Below are 23,953 nucleotides of genomic sequence, written 5' to 3'. Positions count from 1 at the left end.
ATATGCACGCACACACACCATCAGTCACTCTTGACTTGACATTTGGGACAGGGGTTATGATTTAACTGAATGATGCCATGTAGAATGTGCAGCTATCTGACCAACTGTCCTCTGGAAGAGTGGGAAAGGAGGAGTGAGCAGCTGTATAGGACACCAGCCTGCCCTCTAGTGTTCATAGAAAGACAAGACAGACTATCATGGAAGGAATAACGCAATCCGATCCAATAATTATTACTATCAATACTACCCAGACAAACCTACCAAATCTAATTATATTACAATTGTGGATGAATAGTGAAAGCTTCTTTATACATTATATGTATGATAGAAACAGCTACAATTAAACAGCTATTTCATTTATTCACAAAGAAAGCTGTGCATTAAATGTCAGTGACTTATTTTTGTCACGAACAAATATGGCATTTTCTAGGGGTAGGCTATCAAATTCCTTGCGTCAAATGTAAATGCTTTGATTGTCATCTTTATCATCAGTAAAAAAACGCACAGAAAAAATGATGTGGTGGCAATGTCACAAATACGGCAGGCTATGCTTCTATGAAATAAGATCGCCATGCATTGAGTCTTAATGACACTTTCACCCGTGTGGTTTTGGAGTTAAAGCACACCTTTGGTTCCAACGTAGCCGTCCATATTTGGACTGGGGTGTAGTAAAAAGCATTGTTGTTATAACTCATTGCATTGCTCATCGCGCTTCGGAAGTGAGTCACACTGACGGTAACATGACGTCACTACAACAGCCCCAGACGCATGCCAGCGCTGAATGAGTAACGTGGACGAAGGGGAGGATCCTGAACGGTAGCGTTTATCCCGGTCTATCACATCGTCATCTCCGGTCTCTTACTTCCTGTTAGCCGTATAAGCCACCGGTCCCGAGAGCGAACAGAATAAGAAGAACATGAAGAAAAAAAATGAGAAGAATAAATATGGAGATTTCACGAAAAATTTGGCAAATCTAAATCTTAAGCATGTAACAGAAAATAATATCCCTCTATCGGAAGTCCCTCATTTTTTCTTGCCGCCAAAACAATTCACCTGAAAGTCCCGCCCTCTCTTGCCAATAACGCTCATTTGGAGAAGCCCGCTGCGAGAGTTTCGTCGCAACTGAGGTTATAATACAACTCACTACATCAGCCCGCATGAGGAACGTGGAGTGCTTTACCAGAACAGAACAAGGAAGCAACATGTGCTGACAACAATAACTCGCCTAAACTCCGGAAAGAGCCAAGAAAGCGAAACCACTGTCAGGGTAGCCGATATTCCCGAATCATTAACACAATTTCATGTGAGTAACTTAATGAATAATAGTTGTATTATGTTTATGTTTTATGTATTTAAGCTATTTATATATGTATTCGTTTATAATAATTATGTCAACTCGAACAGGATGTAGCCTAAGTGGTCGATCTTAAGCTGTTTTTTTTTAATCAGTTTATGTATGATGTAAGATAAAGGCATCAATATAGCCATTTGAATAACGCTAAAGAAGCCCTCCTAATGTGCAATTACATCTTTGTATATTACTCGTCTCAGATTATAAAGTGCCGTGTATGGTTGTCTTGGGGGGTTTCCAGAACTCCCAACTCGGGCTCAAGTGCGTGTTTCCATTGTGTAGGTCCTACAGCCCACAGACGTCAACTACCGTTCTTTTCTTCCGTATTTCTTGTGTTATGCTGTAACGGATCTACAACCAAATCTGTTCAGTCAAAACAAATTCCATTTTCCGTTTCCCTGATTTCCGAACATTTTCCTTTTTTAAATAGGCCTATTTAACAGGTGGTTCCATTAAAGTCTGTTATGGACATGTTCATTATAGGCATATTACTCTGCCCAAGTCCCAATGTAAAATCTTCAATTGGCCTAATTATGTAAAGTCCGCATTTTAGAGTCATCAACTCAATCTCAAATTTAGTGTGTTAATGTTAATATTAGAGTTAATAATATATATGAATTTGAAATATGTAAATAATTAAATGCTCATGACAATTTAGGGTCATAAATAAAGGAAGATAGGTCTAACGTATTGTGCTGAGTAAGCATTAAAGCTATTTTGCGCAAGTGCTGTGAGGAACAACAGGTCGGCAAACTCACTCAAAGTAGAGACATTTGCTCTGCTATGCGTCAAATGATTATCTGTAATGTTCTGATGTCACTGTGGGGTACTTAGAAGTTAAATATATATGTACTTAAACATATTTACAAATACAATCCTATTCCTCTCCTTGGTTGTTGGACTCTATTCATAGTGGGCAGGATCAATATTAAAAAAACTTTTCCCGGGAAAAGACCAAGAAGACACAAGGGATAATCCCGTTGTTTCACATTCACTTTAGGTGAGGATAGACCTCATTGCAAAGGTTTGGCCTGGTTTGGGTTAGTTCAGGTTAGTTAAGGTTAGCTTAAATAGTCATGCCAGATGCAATGCAATTCTGCCCAGAATGCATATAAAGTTGCCAAATGTGGACTCTTCTCAACTCTGCATACGTTTATTTATATTTTTGTGTCTCAGACCAAATAACAGCGCGCCAATGTTCAGGGATGACAGTGTATCATATAATATACAACTGTGGTAATTAGGCCGCCCCGAAACAGCACTAATCAGTACTCTGACAGGACCATGTGGACATTATGGGCTTGTTGTCTCGCTGAACACCGAGCTTACATCAGACCAGAGGTTATTTCTGCCCACACCGCTCCTGTCACCGGGCCTGTGGCGGGGGCCTACCGCCACAAACATTAATTTCCTCTCAGGACAACATTACAAGCAGAGACACAACTGCGGCGTGCTTGAAGGTAGATCTCAATCCTCTAAGTGAAGTCGAAAGCCACAAAAACAAATGGCTCTCCCACCTCAGAACAAGAGAGTTAAGCTCCTTAGGAGACACCTCCGAAATCCCTGATGAAATCACTTGCCACAGCTTTTTCAGTGTTTGTTTGAAATCAGACCGCTACGTCAGAGATACATAGCAAATACTCGTAGGGTCGACCTGACATTGGCTCAACCCAAACACACACACTATCAGAAGATAACGTGGCGGAGCTTTTGCAGGACTTGGGAAAGTTTTGCATGGAGACATTGTAGTGCTGGGATTTGCATGGGGTTTGCCCGTTTACAAACAGTGACTCGCAACAGTGTCGATACTATTTTGTCGTCAACGTACTTTCCCTAACTGGACACAGAGAAAAGTAGTACCTAGCTGTTGCAAGTGCAGTTGCAGCTGAAATAAGAATCCACATACATAGGGTTGAAGTGGTTTCACTGCTTATTGCCAGAAGCAGTGCTAGAGTATCATATACCAATTGAGTGCCCTGTGTTGTAACGTAAACCTTGGTATGTGTTGTCTCTAACAGAGACGATGGAAAGAGAGGTGAGCGCCGGAGTCCACTTCCTGAAACGCATGGCAATGGAGCGTGGCAAGCTGGACGCGGATGAAGCAGAGGTGTTCGCTGGGAAGCTGCAGCGACAGCTCTGTGATAAATACAGTGGCCATTGGTACAAGAACTGCCCGAGCAAAGGACAGGCCTACAGGTAAATATCATCCCACGGCGAAATCAGTCACCTTCTGTCAATACATGTTTGTGACCATAATCACCAGAGTAGTTACCGAAAACATTGCACTAACTTATAATATATAGCGATAGCTATTAACCAAGATATACTAAATGGTTTTAATGAGATTCAGACTGCTCGAAGTGGGAGTGACAATAAAATATATGCTTGAATATACAAAGCACCTTTCTCCAAGCCCTGCGTGACATGTGACTGCCCCCCCCCCCCCTCAGATGCATCCAGATCATCAACGGGCTGGTCTGTGATGACGTGCTGCTGAAGGCCTGCCGAGAAAGCCACCTCACTCCCGCCCAGCTGGGCCTCCCGCGCGAGCTCACGCTGTGGATTGACCCCCTGGAGGTGTGTGCCCGGTGAGTCACCGCTACCTCCCACTCAGTGGAGTGTGACACACGCACAGGCAGACAACAGCAGCGCTGTCCTTCAGTCTCCAGACGTCCGGTGTCCGCAGTTTTGTTCTCCAAATTTGCATTCTCCTGATGCCTTGTTAGACCATCACATCTTTGGATTTTTACACCTAACAATACAATGTCTAAACTAAAATTGTGCCTGAAACGAATAGACTATACTAATGCCCAGGAAACTAATAAACTGCTCTAACGTCCATGAACGCAACAAACTATTCTAACGTCCCTAAAAAGGAATAAACAAGTCTAATGTGCATAAAACAAACAATTCTCATTTCTCCTTGTAGGTCTGGGGAGAACTGCAGGCCGTTCACCGTGGCTCGCTTCCAGGAGGAGGAGGAGCAAGGACCAGCCGTTGGGAGAGGAGAGGAGGAGCTGAAGGGGGAAGGACAGGACGCACGAGGCCTCGACACCTCCGACTACCACTCCGCCTCCTCCTCCGACTGCGGCTCCACCGCCTCCAGCGACACGGAGGAGGAGGCCAAGGAGCCCGCGGAGGCCCAGGAGGCGCGGCAGACGGAGGGGGAGGAGAAGGGAGACCAGGAGGAAGCGGTGCAAGAAGAGCCGTATGTGATCGTCATGGTGCCCCGCAGTAGAGATAGGCTGAAGCAGCAGTCCAGAGACGTACCAAAGAAGACCAAGTTCGCCAGGAACCTGGTAAGCTTCTTTGTCTTGTCATGCTGCTGCGCTCTGCTGAGGTACAACCTCGGTTTAAAGATTAACAGTACAAAACTTATTGCAGTCACTTATTGCCAGACTTCTGTTTTCACCAGATGCCTGCTGCTACCCTGCAGTACTTTTACCAACCTGCTCCTGCGTGGCCGCGGTTCGAGAAGAGCGCCCCCATGTTCCTCACTCCAGTGTGTGCCCCCCTGCCTCCGCCACCACCGGTGTTTGGATACTATTTCCTGCCCCAGCCGCCTCCACCCTTTATCGTTCCACAGGCCCCGCTCCAGCCTATAGGCGCCAGGTGAAAGGGCGGTTAACAAAAAGTGGACTTACTGAGTTGAAACAGCCAAGACACGCACAGGCCTGAAATGAATTAAAGCCAATCATGTGAAATCACTGTATTTTATAGAAGCTCTTTTAGCCTTTTTAAGCTTTGACAAAATTATGCAATTACTTAAGCAACACATCGAAGTTGCTTTTTAACATAAACTTAATTAACATAATTTAATTCCTTGCCATTCACTTTAAAATCATGTATTACCAATGCATAGTTATTCCAGCCTGTGTTTTTATAAAAGGGCTTTGGGTTCCATCCTATCTGTGGTGCCAATGCACAATATGGGACTCCATCTTGGAGTGACATCCTTCAAGGGCTGGTACGGAACATCTCAGGAACCCTCAGCCAGGCGTATTTTAGCTCTTAATGTTCTTCTCAGGCGTTCGGACTGTTCCCTTGTCTCCCTGTTACCTGGACCACTCACTGACAAGGTGCAAATGTATATAGGACAAATCCAAATGTAGTTTAGTGGAGTGTGAGGCAGGGCTTCATATCTTAAATGAATGAGAATCACAATATTTGTATATTAAAAGATGCATTTATTTTTACCAGACTGCTTGTATATACCGCAGGCTTTTATCGCAATCAAATTACAGATTTTTGTGATTCATATTTCTGTTCCTTTGTATGATGGCACCAATTATATATTTTTTAATATTTGTGTACGACATGCTTTTTTTTTCTTTTCTTTTTACCAATTGTTAACTTAAGACTTTTTTGATAACAGTGTAGCTATTTGGTGTTTGCCTGTTGGGTTCTGTTGCGCATATATTTGAACATGAAAATAATATTTCCTTGACTGGAACTTAGTTGGTTTTGTAGCATATTTATTCAGTAAATTCTCTTTTTTTACATTAACCATTGTTTCTTATTCCATATTATGATGATTAAAACTTGAGGTCTATCATTTTGCCATGTTTAAAAAAATCGCATGCTTATTGGTTCGGACATCAGAACTAACAACCAACTTACCAACATTCTCCTTTTTGTAGATAGAAAATAGGCTGAGGAGCTGGCAAACAATGTAAATAGTAAACATAATCATAAAAAGGTTCTTCATATGATTGATATAGGGTCATGAGACAACCCCCCCCCCCCCCATAATTTTTCGTCTCATTGACAGGCTCGCCATTATTTTACAGCAGCGCTAGTGCGGTTGCCTCACTTGACCACCAGGGTTCAGTAGCCTCCCATGTAGCAGCCTCATCCTCCTTACCTTTACGCTCAACTGCAAACCCGAGCGTTGAGTAAATACAACTGGTCATACTTAAAACTAAGTTATGTGTAGCTCGGACAATTGTTAAGTAAATACTTACGCTTTATAACCCGGAGGTATGGACAATATAATGCGTTATAAAGTTATGCAGCCTATTTACCATTACATTCAACAACAGGATTATCCTACTCACTGTTTATCCTTTGGTTTAACTTAATGGTTCATGCTAAGAAAAAGTGAAGCCTACTTAAATTAGGCTTATATGGGCCGAATATGAATCAGAAAACCGTATGACTTTGAATTATAATTCCCACGTCGCATTAGGCAACTTGGGAGATGAGAATGGATAGATGCAGACTTCTGTCATTCCTACTACTTACAATATAACAATTCATGCATGCTAAAATGTCCAACCGTGCCGATAAAAGGGACCAGACGATGTGACTCACATCCATGCAAATAAAAAAACGTGGCGCGGCTCAAACGTTATCAGTTAGACGCTCTGGTTTTAGGGGCGTTAAGGTGAGCTCCAGTAGGTTTAACTATCTTTGGTTTACCAGCAACTTCGATGAGCGACGGACGAGAAAGGAGCCTGGTTTTCAGTGGGCCTATTATAACGGTTCTTCTTCCCGTCCCTGGGAAGGAAGCACGGTCGGAGCCGAACGACCCGGACACTGACCGGCGTCTGCAGACAACAACGGGGAGAGTGGCGGCGGTCGCCGTCCCGTGTGCCCCCCTGCGGAAATGGAAATGACCACCAGCGGTTCAAACGGCGACTCGAAAGGCGATTATGTGAATCGCGATGGGCTGAACGGAGGAAACAGTGGAGACACGACCGAGATAACCGTGCCTCTGACTCTGCCCAAGCGGATGACGCCCGTGGAGGGCAACAATCTATACCGATTACGGGACAGGAAATTTGTGCTGGAGGATAAAAAGCGTCTCTGCGCGTGGGCTCTGGGCGTCGCGCTCCTCGGCATCCTGCTGATGATCTGCCGCGCCGAGATGTGCCCGTCTGTTTATCATCCGGTAAGTAGTCTTCCACCTCACACCGTGGGTCTGCACCGTGGATTCAACTGGATAACTTGACGATTAACAACGCTACAGGCGCAGCTTACCAATGCATCCAGAATGTTAATTGTTACAATAAATTGGCCTGTTAAATTTGGCTTTTTTTAATCAGAAACTTTGCATGTTCATGTGTGTCGCGCGCATACACGTGCGCACACACACACACACACACACACACACACACACACACACACACACACACACACACACCACACACACACACACACACACACACACACACACACACACACACACACCACACACACACACACACACACAAGCACGCTAACACACACACACAGACAATGGGAGAAACACTGCACTGTGTGAGATATTATTTGAAAACCCCGCCGTTTACATGACAGCCTTTTTCTATTAATGTTTTCATTTAAATTGTGCCTACCTACCGTTCCAAAGCTAGCTGAAACGGCTTGATAAAAAATATCAAGAAGAGGAGTGTTTAAACAAACCGTTGAGTTCACGAGACTCCACAAGCTGTGGTCACGTTATTAATTACATCACTCAACACTCAGCTTTCAAAAACTCCCCACATGTCAAATGAAACATCATGTAATTAAACTTTTTTAAATCTGTATTCTCCGTCAGCCAAAAAGATTGAGGCGGACTTATCACTAACTCGACCAAACACCTTTTTGCCATCTGTAGTGCATTATTAAAGTTGAAAGAACCCTTCTTAACCTTGTGTCTCAACTTAAAAACTAGGAGACTTGTGTCCCCTAAAAAAATGATTATAAATGATTACTTCCCCTAACTTATGGTCTGTTGTTACTGATAGTGATGTTGAAGGCTTCCACACTCACAGTCACCACTGAGTGTAATGTCAGTCCTTCGACAAAACAATTGTTGTGTGTTCCTTGTGTGGTCACAGCAGTGATGCCAGCAACCCCCCCGCTTTGCACCTGGGGGCCGGACCAGCCTGACTCGCTGATCAGAGTTGAATTTCCACTCTATTTGGTGGCACGGCCTCATGACATGAGGCGATGCAAATCTCTGTGGATAACTACGCCAGGCCACAATATCAGCAAATGATTAACTCCCCCGGTTCCTTAGGCACGCACGTGTGGGAAATAATCCCTCATTAATGCCCCGAAACATCCAAGCTGCCCCAGGGAGGAGGAGGTGATGGACTGCGTCAAGATCCCCCTTGTCAACAACAACAACAACAACCCAATCACATAAGGCAGGAATATAGAGCTATGGGCCTTCCTTCCCTGCAGAGATAAGGTGTAAAATAAACAGCCCAGCCTGTTTATTACACTACTTCACTTTACAAATATCCACAGAGTTAATATTCAGAGTTCCTGCCAATGTTGATATTTACAGCAGCAGACATCATTTTCATGTTCTGTATCCGTTGTACAGGAACAGTTAAAACCCATACCTGAAGAAATACGCGCATTTGGAATATCTGAAAAGTGTTCCATCACCGTTGCAGAGCCCTACTGTGTATATAGTAGAGCAATGTACTTTGCAGTAGTGAAACAGCAGTCTACCAACATACCTGTTCCTGCTTTTGATGGAAATTGGCTATTTAAGGCAAGTTCTTTACAGCTAGTTTTTCCACATTTCACCCAAATCTCTCCTCCCCAACCCCCTCCCCCCCAAACACCCCCAACAACAACTCTTTCCACATCATCTGTATAATCAGAGCGAAAAACCAGAGGTCGTGAGCTACAGCCACATACAGCCCACTCACTGGCCACCATGTGCTGTCTGCTGGTCAGTAGAGAGCTACAAGAAGCTGGCCTATAAAGTCAACACACACAAAGGAACGGGGCACCGAAGGGCAGGAAAACATCACATTACTTTCCCCGCTCAGGTCAAGTGGATCATTTGAGAGCGCTGTGTTGCCCGTCCAAGTGTCTAGAGAGCCGCGCCACCATGGCAGAACACCAGTGCGTCGTGCTTATTAGTTACTTATTACAATCACGCAGTCTGCCACATGTTGACAAGATGCCAGCCTTCGCTATGACGCTGTCACGTCTCGCCTGTACCACATTAAGTCAACCAGCCGTATTAGGGTTAGTGCAAATTAGGTTGTTTAAAAGGCCTTGAAATGACTGTTTCCAAAGGGAAAACATTACAGAACGCATTTAGAAACTCTGCAGGCAAGATGTTGGGAAGCCTCTGCTGTGGAAAGGATGGTGACATCTTGTTCTTTTACTGCAAATAAATGAATAGTGTGGAAAATGAACTAGAATCCAACCGCTCCACTTCATTTATCCATCCATTGTCCTTCAAGTTATCATCCTTCTATCCTTCTATCATCCATCAATCCTTCATCCATCCATCCATCCATCATTCAGCCACCCTTCCATCCGTCATCCTTCCATCGATCCGTCATCCTTCCAGCCATCATCCATCCATTCATTTTCCAGTCATCATCCAACCATTCATCATCCAGTCATCAATCCATTCATCATCCATCCATCCATCCATCCATCCATTCATCCTCTGTCCATGAGTGCTGAGTGGCTGCAGGTCTGTGACCCTGCAGTGACACATTACTAAGTTCTTCCACTCTTTTCTTAACATGACCGTCATGCACTGTGTTTAATACACATGTGTTTAATACACTGTTTAATACACATGTGTTTAATACACTGTTTAATACACATGTGTTTAATACACTGTTTAATACACACGTGTTTAATACATTGTTTGTGTGATACTCATGCCTTTAAAACACAGTGTGTTCAAGAAAATGTGTGTTGAATACATATGCGTTTAATACACGGTGTGTTTCAGACACTGTGTTTAATACACTGTCTACTTAATGCAGTGTGCTTAATACACCGTTTGTTTGATACCCTGTGTTCAATACACATGAGTTAACATTTTGGAATACATTAAAGCACCCAGTGTTTGGTGCACCCAATGTTTAAACACCCTGTGTTTGGTGCACCCAGTATTTAAACACCTTGTGTTTGGTGCAACCTGTGTTCAAAACACCCTGTGTTCAAAACACCCAGTGTTCAGAACAGCCTGTGTTTAAAACAGCCTGTGTTTAGAACACTCTGTGATGCTGCACCCTGTGTCTTATGCACCCTGTGTTTGATGCAGCCTGTGTCTTATGCACCCTGTGTTTGATGCAGCCTGTGTCTTATGCACCCTGTGTTTGATGCAGCCTGTGTCTTATGCACCCTGTGTTTGATGCAGCCTGTGTCTTATGCACCCCTGTGATACATTGTGCTTCCAGGGTTCTTCCTATTCCTTCATCATCAGCTGCTCCATCAGTATGTCTACAGCCTGTCTGCTGGTCCTCATCATAGCTTTCCATTATAAAGACATTAGGGTAAGTATTCATTTTGCCTTTGTTCATGAGCCAACTTAACAAGATAGTAAATTCTTTCCTGTTTTTCCAGTGACTCTGGAAACGCTCTCTAAATAAAACACTATTGAGGGGCCAATCTTAAATATCCCCAAAGATCTTCGGTTAAGACACTTTCTATCTAGAATGAAGTAACACAATGGTGATTGAGTCTATCGGCCCGCTGATGAAAGCTCTTCAATTTTCAGTATTATGAATGTTACCAACTGGGTGTCGGCGGCGGCTTCCCGCCATACCTTCAAATCATGACGATAGGATTTACATCTCCCAGCAGTGATTTTTCTGCCAGAGAAGGTATAACAGAGCTACCCGCAGACTCGTTCTTCAACTAGCTTGTTTGTTTAGCTGTGTTCTGGCAAAGAGAGGTTTGTGAGAGAGAAATGGAGAGGGATTAATCAAGCATTCCACACACGCATGTACAGAGAAGGCCCACTGCGACATGACATGTATGATCTGTTTGATGGCTATGTGTTACAGAGGGTTAGGTTAGGAAGGTCTATGTGAGGGTTAGGTTAGGGTGGTCTATGTGAGGGTTAGGTTAGGGTGGTCTGTGTGAGGGTTAGGTTAGTCTCTGTGAGGGTTAGGTTAGGAAGGTCTATGTGAGGGTTAGGTTAGGGTGGTCTATGTGAGGGTTTGGTTAGGGTGGTCAATATGAGGGTTTGGTTAGGGTGGTCTCTGTGAGGGTAAGGTTTGGGTGCTCTATGTAAGGGTTAGGTTAGGGTGGTCTGTGTGTGGGTTAGGTTAGGATGGTCTATTTGAGGGTAAGGTTAGGGTCAGTATGTTCACTGCATATACAAGTTTACAAGAGAGGGGGAGTCAACTATCTCTATAACAGGCAGTCTCTCTATTCACAAAGAAGTTAAACAGAAGGGGTGAAAGCCCATCGGAACGATCTCAGTCTCTCAGGTTAAATATGAAAACGTGCATAGAGGGCTTGGTTTTTCCCAGCCTCCCTTTGGGTGTACTATCTATCCTCACTTACCATGCGGTGGCGGCCCACTCTTCCTCCCAGCTCTTCATCATCGACCACCACCACGTGGACTGGCGCATCGCTATGACCGGCCACAAGATGCTGCTCATCCCCTGGAGCTGCTGGTGTGCGCGGTGCACCCCGTGGGGACCTACTGGGAGGTGGCCCTCTCCACCCGGAGTGGCGCACCCAGCGCCTCGACGCCAACACCTCCCTCTCGCCCACGGCGTCCGTGCTGTGCGTGTCGGAGCGGCACGGCGAGCGCGTGGCGGACGCGGAGCTGCTGCTGTCCCTGCTGATGTTCCTGCGGCTGTACCTGGTGCACCGCGCCATCCTGCTGCACAGCAAGGTGCTGCTGAGCGCCTCGTACCGCAGCATCGGCTCGCTCAACAACATCAACTTCACCTTCCGCTTCGTGCTCAAGGTGCTGATGGACAAGTACCCGGCGCGCACCCTGCTAGCGTTCATCCTGCTCATCTGGCTGGTGGCGTCCTGGATGCTCACCCTGTGCGAGAGGTAGGAGCGCTGCCGGGCGTGAATGGGGGAAGCCCGCCTTCAGAGGCTAGTGCTCCTTTATATTAGGCTTCAGTAAATGTCCGTCCAACTCTGAAGTACTTAAATGTGTGAAGAAAAGTCTCACATTTCTAAAAGGGCTTGCTGTAGGCTTTTATCACAGAGGTATGCGAACACAGGTGTATCTCATGATGTTAACTGATGACCTTGGCAGCACTTCTGACTTCACCTGTTTTCACTATGACGCCTTTGTGAGGGTGGCCCTTTGCAAGGCTCCACTTCAAGGTGCAGCGTGTTCCAAAATGTTTTCATTGTCTACGACAGCATCAAGTAGCCAAATATCAAGTAATGGGTTTACCTGAGAGATTTATGAATTGTATTTAGTTATGTAGACTGTTAAATTATGGGTCATGTCTTCCAGGTACGCTAGCGATAATGATTGTCGATTGAAAGATGCGTCCTATGTAGAGCAGGTTGCCCTTCTGGGCTACTGTAAAACATGACGTTGCAACATGGCAGCTCAGTGGAAGATACAAAGGGCTCATTCTAAAGTAACGAAAACATGATTCATATTTTCTTGGGACAATACACAAATTAAATATATTAACATTTAATTAAATTACTGCCGTGTCCGTTCCGCTAGCCGCCACAAAATTCTACACACTGCTCCTTTAATTTTGGTTATAAAGCACCACTGTTCTAAATTGATCCTTTTCTATGCAAACAAGAACAACTGAGTCACTATGGTTCTCATGCTGAAGTGGGTTATACTCAAAAAGATTACGTCGCTGTTACAGGTGATTAGACAAATGTGATTAGGAAAGGTTATGTCTTCAAGTACCCAATATCAAGTCAACTCACATCTACAATGCTAGGCATATCGGAAAGCTTGTTCTTTAGATAACGGACACACAATATTTTCCAGTGGAGGCACCTTAATTAATCTGAGTCGACATTCAAATATTTACATTTTTGCTTAAAAACTTTGGTCTTCATGTTCTGCAGTGTATCACTATGACAGCAGGGAGCATTTGTGAGTGGTGTGACTAACCAGTAAATTAACTTAACTTAGAAGCCCAATAACTCTGCTTATAGGATCTCTTTTCAAACATTCAATCTTTCAACACTTGTTTACTCAAATAAGCGCACACACACACACACACACACACACACACACACACACACACACACACACACACACACACACACACACACACACACACACACACACACACACACACACACACACACACACACACACACACACACACACACACACACACAAACACACATAAACATGAAAACACAAACGCACACACACACACAAAATGTCTGTCGGCCCATTCCCCGTAAAACCTTGATGGTCAATTTAACATTCCTATTTGGATTGTGTTCCTAATATCTGATGAATGAAAATAATATTCTATTTTGAGTTCCGTGAGCCAATTAGAGCTCAGTGCGAGCCAACATCATGTATAAACAGCATGAGGTTATCCCTGTATTTGAACCCTAATGGGTGCTTTGTTCCTATTATTATTCCGGTATGTTGTGATTTGTTTGATTTGATGAAAGGGCTTTTTGTTTTGAATTTGGTTTCCTTAGTGAACTGTAATTACCTTTCTTCAATTACAGAAAACGCTTTTTGAGGCTTGCATGTTAGCTCGCCAATGTTGCAATCAGTTTTAGGTTTTGAGTAAAATAGGACAGAAAGAAAACAGGAAGTGCATTTATTCATTTGAATTGTGTAATAAGAGCAAAACTAGTAGCATAATAACCAGGAGCAAATTAAGGACAATACTAGCAGTATTATAACCAGGAGTACATTAAGAACAACAGTAGTAGTAGTAGTAGTATTATAACCAGGAGCACAATAAGAACAACAGTATTATAACCAGGGGCACATTAAAAACAACAGTAGTAGTATTATAACCAGGAGTACATTAACCCTAGTAGTATTATAACAGGAGCATATTAAACTAGTAGTATTATAACAGGAGCACATTAACACTAATAGTATTATAACCAGGAACACATTAACACTATTAGTATTATAACCAGGAGCACATTAACACTAGTAGTATAATAACCAGGAGCACATTAAGAACATAACTATTATAATTATAACCAGAGCATATTATGAACTACGCTAGTAGTATTATAACAGGAGCACATTAAGTAGTAAAACCCATAGTTGTCTTGTTTGTCTGACTCAGTGTATCTGACGCCCCCTGCAGGCAGAAGCAGCAGGTGAAGACGGGGAACATGGACACGGCCCTGTGGCTCATCGCCATCACCTTCCTCACCGTTGGTTACGGCGACGTATCGCCAGAGACGAGCTGCGGCAAGGGCGTGTGTCTTCTCACCGGCGTCATGGTAACGGGACGGGGACCCCAAGGTTTCGATAACATCCGTAGGACGCCTTTACAACACGTAACCGAGAGAGCTGCGTGCGAACGTGTTTCCCCTGGCCCCGTGTCAATGTTCTCTTCTCTTCTCCATGATCTCTGAGTGAATTGAAATGAAAGTCCTCAGCGGGACTTGGGTCGTGCCAGGTGCTTCTTCAAACCACGTCAAGTAAAACCTCTTAGGAAACAGGAAAGAGCATTGAAACAGGGCCCTGTTGACGCGGTAGGAAATCATGATGGTTTTGCTGACTAGTGATGTCAGCGTTTTGCTATTCTTACTCGTTTTATGGCATATCTCAAGTTAGGGTTTATTTCTGGACCTTTGAAGGAGGGATTCAGGACAGTAAATCCCCATTATGCTATATATATATTTATATATATGCATACAAATATATACTTTTGTGACGTTATCGACGGTTTGTCCAGTCTACGCCATGTCAGAATGGTCACGTCTAGCCTAGCAGGCTCATCGGGAAAGATATCTGATAATAAACATACATAATAATACGCAGACATAATAATACGCATTCCTAATAATATGTACACAAGTACAATTCAGGCCCATTAGGCTGCGGTCGTCATGACATCATCCCCAGTGAAAGCCCTGTAAACGCGCTGGGGAGCAGGATGTGACCGGGGTTTCCCTGCTGGTGTTGTTGGTCAGAGTGGACGAGGAGCAGTGGATCAGTTTTCTTGATGCGTAACCCGTCGCCCGTTGTTCACACCGGGGCCAGACACATGCTCTCACCCGGCCGTGTTTTATAACCTCCCCCTAAAGTATCATGCAGAAACTTTCCACCATATCCATTTTTAGTTGCCTTTATAGCCTTTGGCACGGCCACAACGTGGCGTTCCGACGTGGGCCCATTAGAGGAAAAATAAAGTTTTTTTTTAATACTTCCAGTAGAGAAACACCGTGTTGGAATAATGGAGCGAGGGAGACAGGACCACACCTGTGCTTTGTCTGGGATCTCTTCTAATCAGGAGTTGCCCTCGGCAACACTCTGGCCTGCGCTGTAACTTGGTGTTCCACAGTTGGCCAGTTGGTAACCAACTGTTTCCACTTCCACTTGCATTATGTGGAAGGATCCAAGGGAAGACGCTTCGAGGCCATCTTCAGGGAATTTACTTGGAATTGTAGAATCACTGTCCAGGGTCTAGTTAGCAAAGTAAGTATGTAAAGTTGGCTTTAAGACGAAAAATGTTGAAAAGCTTGCGATTGATTTGGTGTAAAACAACACAGTACAATACACGGAATATAGAATCTCAAGTAGGCCTATCATTAAAGATGATGTTGGACGTTCAGCAGGGAGAATTCCCTGCTTACATCTCAGGAAAGAACAGCTTCCGCTTTTGTTTGATGTATTTGTGATCAATTCAATGGATGGCGGTCTTTTACATGCGCAAGCCTAATTTTTCTCCCTGTTTCACCCATGCAAGCCATAGAACGGAGTAAAGGTAAACTCATTCATTGTTATTAATTCTTCCGATATTTGACTATTATCATCACTTCATTGTTCCTTGTGGTAGGGTTGCCGCGGTATACGGTATTACCGGTGTTTAGGCCAACCCCGTTTACTCGGTGTTGCTCACCGGCAGCTCCGAGTTATTTTATTTTTTTTCAGCAATAAAAAAACAAATTCAGTAAAAATGAATAATATAATTATAATTAAGAAAATTAAAATGTGTAGAATAGGCCACAGTTCTACCCTGTGCGGAAGAGAATTGGCGTGATATTCTGATATATAAAAAAAAATATTTTACTAGAACGTTGTAAAACGCCGAGAATTGGCGCGCTGCCAGCCGCTGTCGCGAGTGTGAGAGGAGAGTTGACGGAGAAGATGGCGGTTGACCTAGTAGTTTCAAAGTTAATACCGTTTATACCAGTAATACCAGTAATACCGGTGTTGACTTGGTGTGAAAATGTCCACACCGCGGCAACCCTATGTGAAGCTGTACGCATGCATGACCCACGACCTCAATTGACTGTGTGGCTACATGACTGCAGGGCACTCATTTTTCATAGCTCCCCGTCCAGCAATAGCACAGCACTATCCCCAGGGGAGGCCCACGGGGCAACCAGATCTATGTTGGATCACAGAGTTCGCTAAACATAACTGATGTTTTACAAGAAACCATATGGAGTAGAAAGAACAACATCACTTCTGTTGTTCTGCCTCGGAGGGTACGTGATCTGGGCTGTAAATTACACCTAGTGAAAGCGTTTAAAATCCAAACACATGGATGGTTTTAGCTTCTATGACCTAATGAATACAAAATGTCGATCCATTCATTCATGCAGTAACTGTAACAGTTCCAAAAGGGGATCTTAATACCATGTGGTGTGTGTGTGTGTGTGTGTGTGTGCGTGCGTGTGTTGTGTGTGGTGTGTGTGTGTGTGGTGGTGTGTGTGTGTTTCTATGCGCGTGTGTGCATGTGTGTGTGTTTGTGTGTGACTGTGCGTGTGTGTTTGATTTCAGGGCGTAGCATGCACTGCCATGCTGGTGGCGGTAGTGACTAAGAAGCTGGCCTTGAACAAAGGAGAGAAGCACGTCCACTTCTTCATGCTGGATATCCAGATCTCTAAGAGGGTGAGGGCTAACGATCTGTCAGCATGCCAAGAAATCCCTGCCAAGGCAAACACCCACACCCACACACACACATAAACACCCACACCCACACATACAATTGAAATAGATTATCTTCCATTTGCTGAACGCTGAATAACTTGAAAATGCCCCGGGGCAATCTTGGTGGAGGATACTATCACAACGTGAACTGTTGATTTCATTACTCTCATAACCATGGTCTGACAACAGCCCCACTTCCTATGGGGTTGCACTTCAGGGTGTGTTTCAAAAGAGAGGCTTACGTTCCCTCCAAACGTTTCGCCGTCGACTCAGAAGAGGAGGCACGAGAATGACACAACAGATTTGTCCCTCTCTAACTCTGGTCCAGGTTGTTTCCGCTGCCTTGTTTTGGTGTCTTTTTATAATCTTCCTCTTCCTTAAATAGTCCACACCAGCACACAGGAAAGTGTGGGAAGAAGGCCTGGGTTGCTGACTGTTAGTCGGTTCTGTCTTGTGTTTGTGTGTGTGTGTGTGTGTGTGCGTGTGTGTGTGTGTGTGTGTGTGTGTGTGTTGTGTGTGTGTGGTGTGTGTGTGTGTGTGTGTGTGTTCATGTATACGTGTGTGTATGTATGTGTGTGTGTTCATGTATACGTGTGTGTATGTATGTGTGTGTTTGTCTGCGCGTGTGTGTGTGTGTGTGTGCATGTGTTTGTGTCGGGGGAAGTGTGTGTTAGGGGGTCTCTTTATAGACTCTGAGGCGTCAAAGTGAGGAAATAATTGTTTGGCTTTCAGGAAGTGTACGTGTGTCGTTTTCGGACCACGCTGAGATGGACAGGAAATGGATTGTGTTAGTGTATGTAAGTGTGTGTGTATGTGTGTTCGGTGTCTTGCGAAGAGGTTACGCTGTCCGACAGGATTCATCTGTTTATCTCTAGAAAGGTAGAAAAAACGAACAAAAACAGAGTAACAGCTGAGGGAAGAAGGACACAATTCTTATGGCGCATAAAAAACATATCACACATTAATAACATACAGGTGAGACATCACACCGAAACAATGCAATAGCAGGTCAAACATCACACATAAACTATATAATAACATGTGAGAGATCACACATAAATCCCTGCAATGTTTTCTTTGCACTCCAGCGTAGCGCTGGTGTTGTGCCCTTTGTCGGGAGGATACCATCACTTCCCCTCCCGGGCGCCTGCATCCTGTTCCTCGACGCGTCCCCCACCTCTCACGGGGTGTTATGGTGTGTTTGTTTTCAAGGGCTGTGCGCGCGTGTGCGATACACTGATGGGAAAACGGGAAGGACACCTGGACGCCGACACTGACAGAACATAATAGTATTAATAGCCCACCATAACAGGACCAGGAGTGACAACATCGCAGAGCACCGACGGCGTGCTGAGCAGGAAGGTCCGTACGGGAATAGAATCAAAGGGAACAGGAGTGCGGCCTTGAGTCAGTCCAATATTTCCCTGTCCCTACCTTAGCTAAGCACAGGTTGATCATTGAGCCACATTTCCGTTGAACGTGAATGAGATTGCGGTTGGCGTAGGCACACTTCGTATTGATCCCCGAGCATGGCCTTCCCTAGATCCGGCACGCGGCCGCCAACGTTCTGAGGGAGTGCTGGCTGCGTCACCGCACCAACCTCTGCCGCAGGAGCAACGCCGAGCAGCGCAGACACCAGCGGTGCCTGCTGGAGGCCATCAGAGTGTGAGTCATGCCCCCCACTCAGCAGGGCTGGCCCTGTGCACACACAGGTGTGTGTGTGTGTGTGTGTATCTGTGATAGAGTGGAAACGGAAGTTAGGTACATGGGTGTGTGTTGACATTGTCTGTCTGGTATAAAGATCATTAAATATTTTTGTTTAAATATGATAACATGAATGACTCATCAACATTAGGGTTCATTGGAATGTGTCAAGTCCCATCTAAGGAACATCTACATTAATACATTTTATTAATACATTATTATGTAGTATTCATACGTTTATACTTTGTTTTTGATCAATTCTATTAATACATTCATCTATATATAATGCATGAATACATTATTATTTAGGTTTGAAAAACTGGATTTCACCTGTTTTCATATGATATGGCATGGGAGAAGTCAATGGATATGTAGCCTGTAGTAACTAGGAATATTAATAATAATATCACCATGATTGTTTTAAGGGTTTGGACTTGCTTTACAGTGAGGAAAATACACCACAGATACAATTTGCCTCGGACTTTCCAACACCTTTGTTTTGGGCAGACTGACCAGCATTTCAGAGACGTTGAGGTCACCGTTAGTGCGTCATGCGTAATAATTCTTTGCTCTAAATGGTTGTTTAGTTCGGTGGTTAGGTGCATCTGTTTTATTGCACATTTTATTTTCCATTTCTTTATTGGATCAACAATTACAGCGCAGCCGCTATGGGCTGAGTGATATCATACACATCAAAGTGAATTCCGTCTAGTTTCCACGGAATTACCAGGCAACACGTACTGGAAAGAATCCCAATCTGTCAATCACTGTTCCTTCCACAGATTCCGCCACCTGCGTCTCAAGCAGAGGAAGCTGAGAGACTACGCCAGTGAGATGGTGGACCTCCCGAAGGTGACCGCGCCCCGGGACCTGTTACCCCTCATTAATCTTACATCAGATACAACCCCCCCCCCCCCGCCCCAGGCACCCAAACCATTCCCTCTAAAACTGTGGATGATCAAGTATAATATGGGGGTCGATATTACTTAAGACATCCATTATTAGAGAAAAGATTACTGGATAATGGAGGTTGAGTTCTGCAGGAGATAACCACCCAGCTGTGTTTTATCATTAACAGATGCAGATGATCATGTGCGACCTGAGCGCCAACTGGAACAACTCGTACCGGGAGCTGGAGCAGCGCATCCTGTCCATGGAGCAGAAGCTAGACGATCTGAACCAATGCTTCCAGCAGACTTCCGAGCTCCTGTCCCGAGCGCTGTGCCACCGCAACCCAGATATCAGGTAGCACAGTCGGGACTCTTTGGCCACTCTCGGGAGTCAGGTCCGTTGGAACTCAGTCTAGCCAAGTATGAAGCCAGTAGATAACACGCCAATAACACGGTAACATGCCGCAACATGAAAAACCTGCACAATATAATATCTTGATTGGTCGTTCTAAAGCTGCTCAACAGATACAAACCCTGTATGAACCACACTGAATGTACTTCAAAGAAGTATGATTTATTTTATTTTATATGTTAAATGCTGCATAGACTTTTGGAGACTATTCTGTAGTCTCTGGCCTGTATGAATATTAGTGTGTTGATTTCGCTACATTTCATAAAGATGCTAACATTGCCTTATTCCTGGGGAATACAAAAATATATTTTGTAGGAAAGTGCTTGCTTCTGACGCATCGCTGTTTAGCTTCTACTTGAAATGAAAAGTTAAAAAGACCACAAATTGATTATAATTGTTTGCTACAAAGTTTTTGTATTTATTGAATTTACAAAATCCTTTCAAGATTATTGTTTACCATATTCCTACTTCTAGTAAAACTATAAGTGAACATTAAAGCTCATTCATGGTTCAATGCTGATCAGGTGTATAAAATGAATATCTGTGCTTACACACCGCTGTGCTATTGGCAACCGAACAGGCCAATCTGGTGGTTATACACAAATAGCCCCATCTGCTGGTGATTCACAAAGTAGACCGCAGCTGGAACACAAGTACCAACAATGTGCCACTGACTTTTAACCTAAGCATTATAAGCCTTTACATGGCTAGTTTAAAATTAAGAAAACAGGCATCGGGCAAGTATGAAAACCGTCTTTAACAAAACTTTTAATAACCTGGTTTCACAAAGTTGTTCATCCTAACAAATGATAAACCAAGGTCTTCCAATGTTCTGTCTTAGAGTTAGGTAAAGAAACATCTCACCTGGGGTTGGTCATATGGAATATGGATAATTATTCAGAATAAACAGAACAGTTATTTTATATAATCTGCATTTGTGTTACATTTGTCTGTCAACAGTTTTGCAGGCAAGACAAAAACTATAATAAAACATTTTATCAGAAGGTGTCCTGTTTTAATTTCCTTTTCATCAATCAATATGTATAAATAAAATAATGTTCAGTGCCATATCTAAAGTCACAAATACCAAACCATTGTAATCATAAAATGGAAGACTTTAGAAAGTAAAAAAACTTGTGTGAACTTGAATGCATGTGTTGGGGAACAAACAACACAAACCTATTCAACAGGAAATGGATCTGTTATAAAGTCTCACTTTAAGCGTTTTCTATGCACCTTTGGTTTTTGCATGTTTTGAAGTTGGTGCCATATATAAGCAGAAGGTCTGTCGAAGCACAATCCACATTCACAACAAAAGGGAACTTTCTTGATGCAACTCTTCCTTGACTTTTGTGTCCAGGAAACACCCGCAGGTTTCCTTGATTGGCCCGTTAAATGCTCCACAAGGAGTTTAGCTCCTCGGAAGGTTTCTCCACACTTGGCACATATATAGCTGCTGGCCTCGGCGTGCTGAACGCAGTGTCGCAGGAGATGCAGCCGCCGCAGGAAGCTGCGCCCACACTGGCAGCGGTGCAGGCGGCGGCCGCGGTGCCGGTAGCGGTGGGAGACGGCGAGCGAGGGCTGCTGGGAAACGGCGCCGCACTGCCGGCAGGGGTACGAGCCTTTGGAACGCCAGCTTGTGCGCAGACTCTTCTTGGGCTCCTGGCTCTTGGTTTTGGAGATCCTCATGACGATGGGGGGATGCTCAGCCGTCGGCTTAGCTTTGCAGACCACAGTGGCGGCCGTCCAGGACGGTTTTGCTTGCCGAGTCAAGGCACTGGTTGCTCCGGCGTTGGCTGCTATAGACGCCGCTCTGGATCTAGTGTTCACGCGATGCTGGAACACACTCTGGACAGGAGCCTGTGGTTTGGTTTTGCTCTTGTGAGGAGGGGTCTGAACATCAGTCACGAAGTTGGCCACATGCCCGTTTAGTAAACCCTCCTCTGTCTTAAAACAATGTCCATTCATAGTGGGGGTGATTCCTCTGATATCCTGAGAAGGTGCGACTCCACTGGAGGACAAGACAAGTCCAGATCCACCTGCGGCAGAGGCAGTGCTGATCGGCGTCATCAGGGCAGGGTTCGTAATAATGCAAACTTTGGAGTCACCTTGGTACTGTGAACAAAGACCATATGACTTAGCAAACTATTCTTGGTAGCAAAACAGGCTTTACAAATATTGCATTTATTGGGCGGCGACGTGGAGCAGCTCCAGAAGATGGTCGGGGAGAGCGGCTTGGGGCCCTTGGGACACACGTGAGACCTGTAGAGGCTCCAGTGGACGAACACCTCGCTGCAGAGGAAGCACACGTGGTAACGCGCCCTGTGCTTCAGCTGAGCCTTCTCATTGCGGAAGCTCTTCTTGCATACTGAGCATTGGAACGGACTCGCCATGCCGCTGCAGTGATGCAGGTGGACTTTGAGGTTCTTAAAGGGCCCTTTGCCACAGTTCTCACACATCAGCTGTGTCACGGCCGGGACGTCATCCCCAGTGTCGTCCATGGTCTCGGTAGAGGAGGAACTGCTGGATGACCCGCTCGAACTTGACTCGGAAGAGGAATCCGAATCAGTGTCGTGTGAAATCGGTCCTCCGATTTCCTCTGGATTAAATTCCCCCGCTCCATCATCAGAGGAATCTCTGGATGAATCGTCGTCCGAAGAGTGCTGCTGGTTGTCGTCTGTGTGACTTGTTAAATGGTTTGTGCCGTTGCAGTCGTCATACATTCCATCGTAAGGATTTTCCACTTTGAAATCTTGCCTTGAAATGTAATGTGTAGACTGATACGGCTCCATATCATCTCTTTCTTCTTTTACCGTCACACAAGGCATCGTGGCTGACACTGGTCCAATGCTGTGTTGTATTGGGCTGTTTAACATTTTTGCCATTTGTGGAAAATCACAATCTTTTGAAACGGGGGTAGAGTCCTCTTTGAAGAATACATACAATGATGTATGATTCTTCTGAATTATCGGCAATACAGCAGTCCAGTGTTTCTTTAAAAGATTGCCTCGAGCAGGGACATGTCCAAGCAGTGTTTAACTCATATGTTGTAAAACTAGTTCCTGTATCAGAAGCATATCTGACAATTATCGAAAATCAAAACGTCTTCTGCACAGCAGTCTTGTGCATACTTAAGGAATTACACATGACTTATCCCTTCCACCGATAATAGCATTGATGCTGTCCTGCAGAACCTGCATTTGAAAGGAGAATGTATGAGGTTATAGGTAAAACAAATTGACAAATTATGAAAATATACAAAGTAAAGGACAATTATTTGAGGATAATACCTGTTGTAATATGAACCTCAACCAGTCCAATTAACCATGGGTTCCAGCAAGTGTGTCACAGTTCCATTCACCCATCTGTTCTACAATAGTACACCGATAGCACATTCGCGTTGTTCACTACATTGCACAAGTGTATTTTCTAAAAGACGACGTTAAAGCAGGGCAAATTAATTGTACTAAGACGAATAATACAATCCGATTGATTTGCTGAACTTCCTCCACAGAAATGTGTAATTGTGTTGGTCCGTGTAAGTACAATTTGGCATGTGATGATGCTAACCCTATCAAAATAATACTCACAAAACCTATACGTGGAATGTAACCACTTCCCGAGTGGTTAAAAATAGCAATTCAACTGCTAATGTTGTCATATTTACCACGTTTTCATATTTTATCCCTCGCAATCATAAGACAAAGTGCCTTATTAATCTTTCTACGTCGGGTTAAACCGGATGAGGTTGAGTCGGGTGGATTTGATGCACGTACTCCGTAGCACCTCAT

The 23,953-nt window shown here is 44.3% G+C and overlaps 3 protein-coding genes across 6 annotated transcripts; 2 read left to right on the top strand and 1 right to left on the bottom strand.

Moving 5' to 3' along the window:
* Window positions 1-1,035: 1,035 nt before the first annotated feature.
* si:dkey-79d12.5 (protein BTG4) lies at window positions 1,036-5,910 on the top strand. The gene is made up of 5 exons (XM_030371244.1): window positions 1,036-1,303; window positions 3,370-3,547; window positions 3,802-3,939; window positions 4,281-4,650; window positions 4,767-5,910. Exons 2-5 carry the CDS (start codon window positions 3,375-3,377, stop codon window positions 4,965-4,967), a joined length of 882 nt encoding a protein of 293 aa, XP_030227104.1. The 5' UTR covers window positions 1,036-1,303; window positions 3,370-3,374; the 3' UTR covers window positions 4,968-5,910.
* A 596-nt stretch (window positions 5,911-6,506) lies between these two features.
* Window positions 6,507-21,170, top strand: kcnn4 (potassium intermediate/small conductance calcium-activated channel, subfamily N, member 4). The gene is given in 10 exon segments (XM_030371249.1): window positions 6,507-7,244; window positions 10,507-10,602; window positions 11,651-11,717; window positions 11,720-11,769; window positions 11,802-12,124; window positions 14,356-14,494; window positions 17,007-17,117; window positions 18,700-18,821; window positions 19,643-19,712; window positions 19,939-21,170. Coding segments are annotated over 10 exon segments (1,434 nt in total). The 5' UTR covers window positions 6,507-6,959; the 3' UTR covers window positions 20,110-21,170.
* LOC115554488 (histone-lysine N-methyltransferase PRDM9) lies at window positions 20,911-23,935 on the bottom strand. 4 transcript variants are annotated; one of them, XM_030371248.1, is made up of 3 exons: window positions 23,830-23,928; window positions 23,453-23,532; window positions 20,911-23,356 (listed from the first exon to the last, which is right to left on the bottom strand). In XM_030371248.1, the coding sequence occupies exon 3, from the start codon at window positions 23,045-23,047 to the stop codon at window positions 22,232-22,234; it is 816 nt and encodes a 271-aa protein (XP_030227108.1). In that variant the 5' UTR covers window positions 23,048-23,356; window positions 23,453-23,532; window positions 23,830-23,928; the 3' UTR covers window positions 20,911-22,231. The 4 variants fall into 3 exon arrangements, with proteins under 4 accessions (XP_030227108.1, XP_030227106.1, XP_030227105.1 ...); XM_030371246.1 differs by having other exon boundaries at window positions 23,830-23,927; XM_030371245.1 differs by having other exon boundaries at window positions 23,453-23,935.
* Between the last annotated feature and the right edge of the window lie 18 nt (window positions 23,936-23,953).

Source organism: Gadus morhua, chromosome 11, assembly GCF_902167405.1.
Source record: "Gadus morhua chromosome 11, gadMor3.0, whole genome shotgun sequence".
In the NCBI taxonomy this organism is placed as follows: Eukaryota; Metazoa; Chordata; class Actinopteri; order Gadiformes; family Gadidae; genus Gadus; species Gadus morhua.
This window is presented reverse-complemented; position numbering and strand designations above follow the sequence as displayed.

Bases quoted from the DNA above. Each gene is read 5' to 3' on its own strand.
- si:dkey-79d12.5 (XM_030371244.1), top strand. From the start codon at position 3,375: ATGGAAAGAGAGGTGAGCGCCGGAGTCCACTTCCTGAAACGCATGGCA. The intron at 3,548-3,801 runs GTAAATATCATC...CCCCCCCCTCAG, and splicing joins AGCAAAGGACAGGCCTACAG to ATGCATCCAGATCATCAACG. The intron at 4,651-4,766 runs GTAAGCTTCTTT...TGTTTTCACCAG, and splicing joins CCAAGTTCGCCAGGAACCTG to ATGCCTGCTGCTACCCTGCA.
- LOC115554488 (XM_030371245.1), bottom strand. From the start codon at position 22,232: ATGACGCCGATCAGCACTGCCTCTGCCGCAGGTGGATCTGGACTTGTC.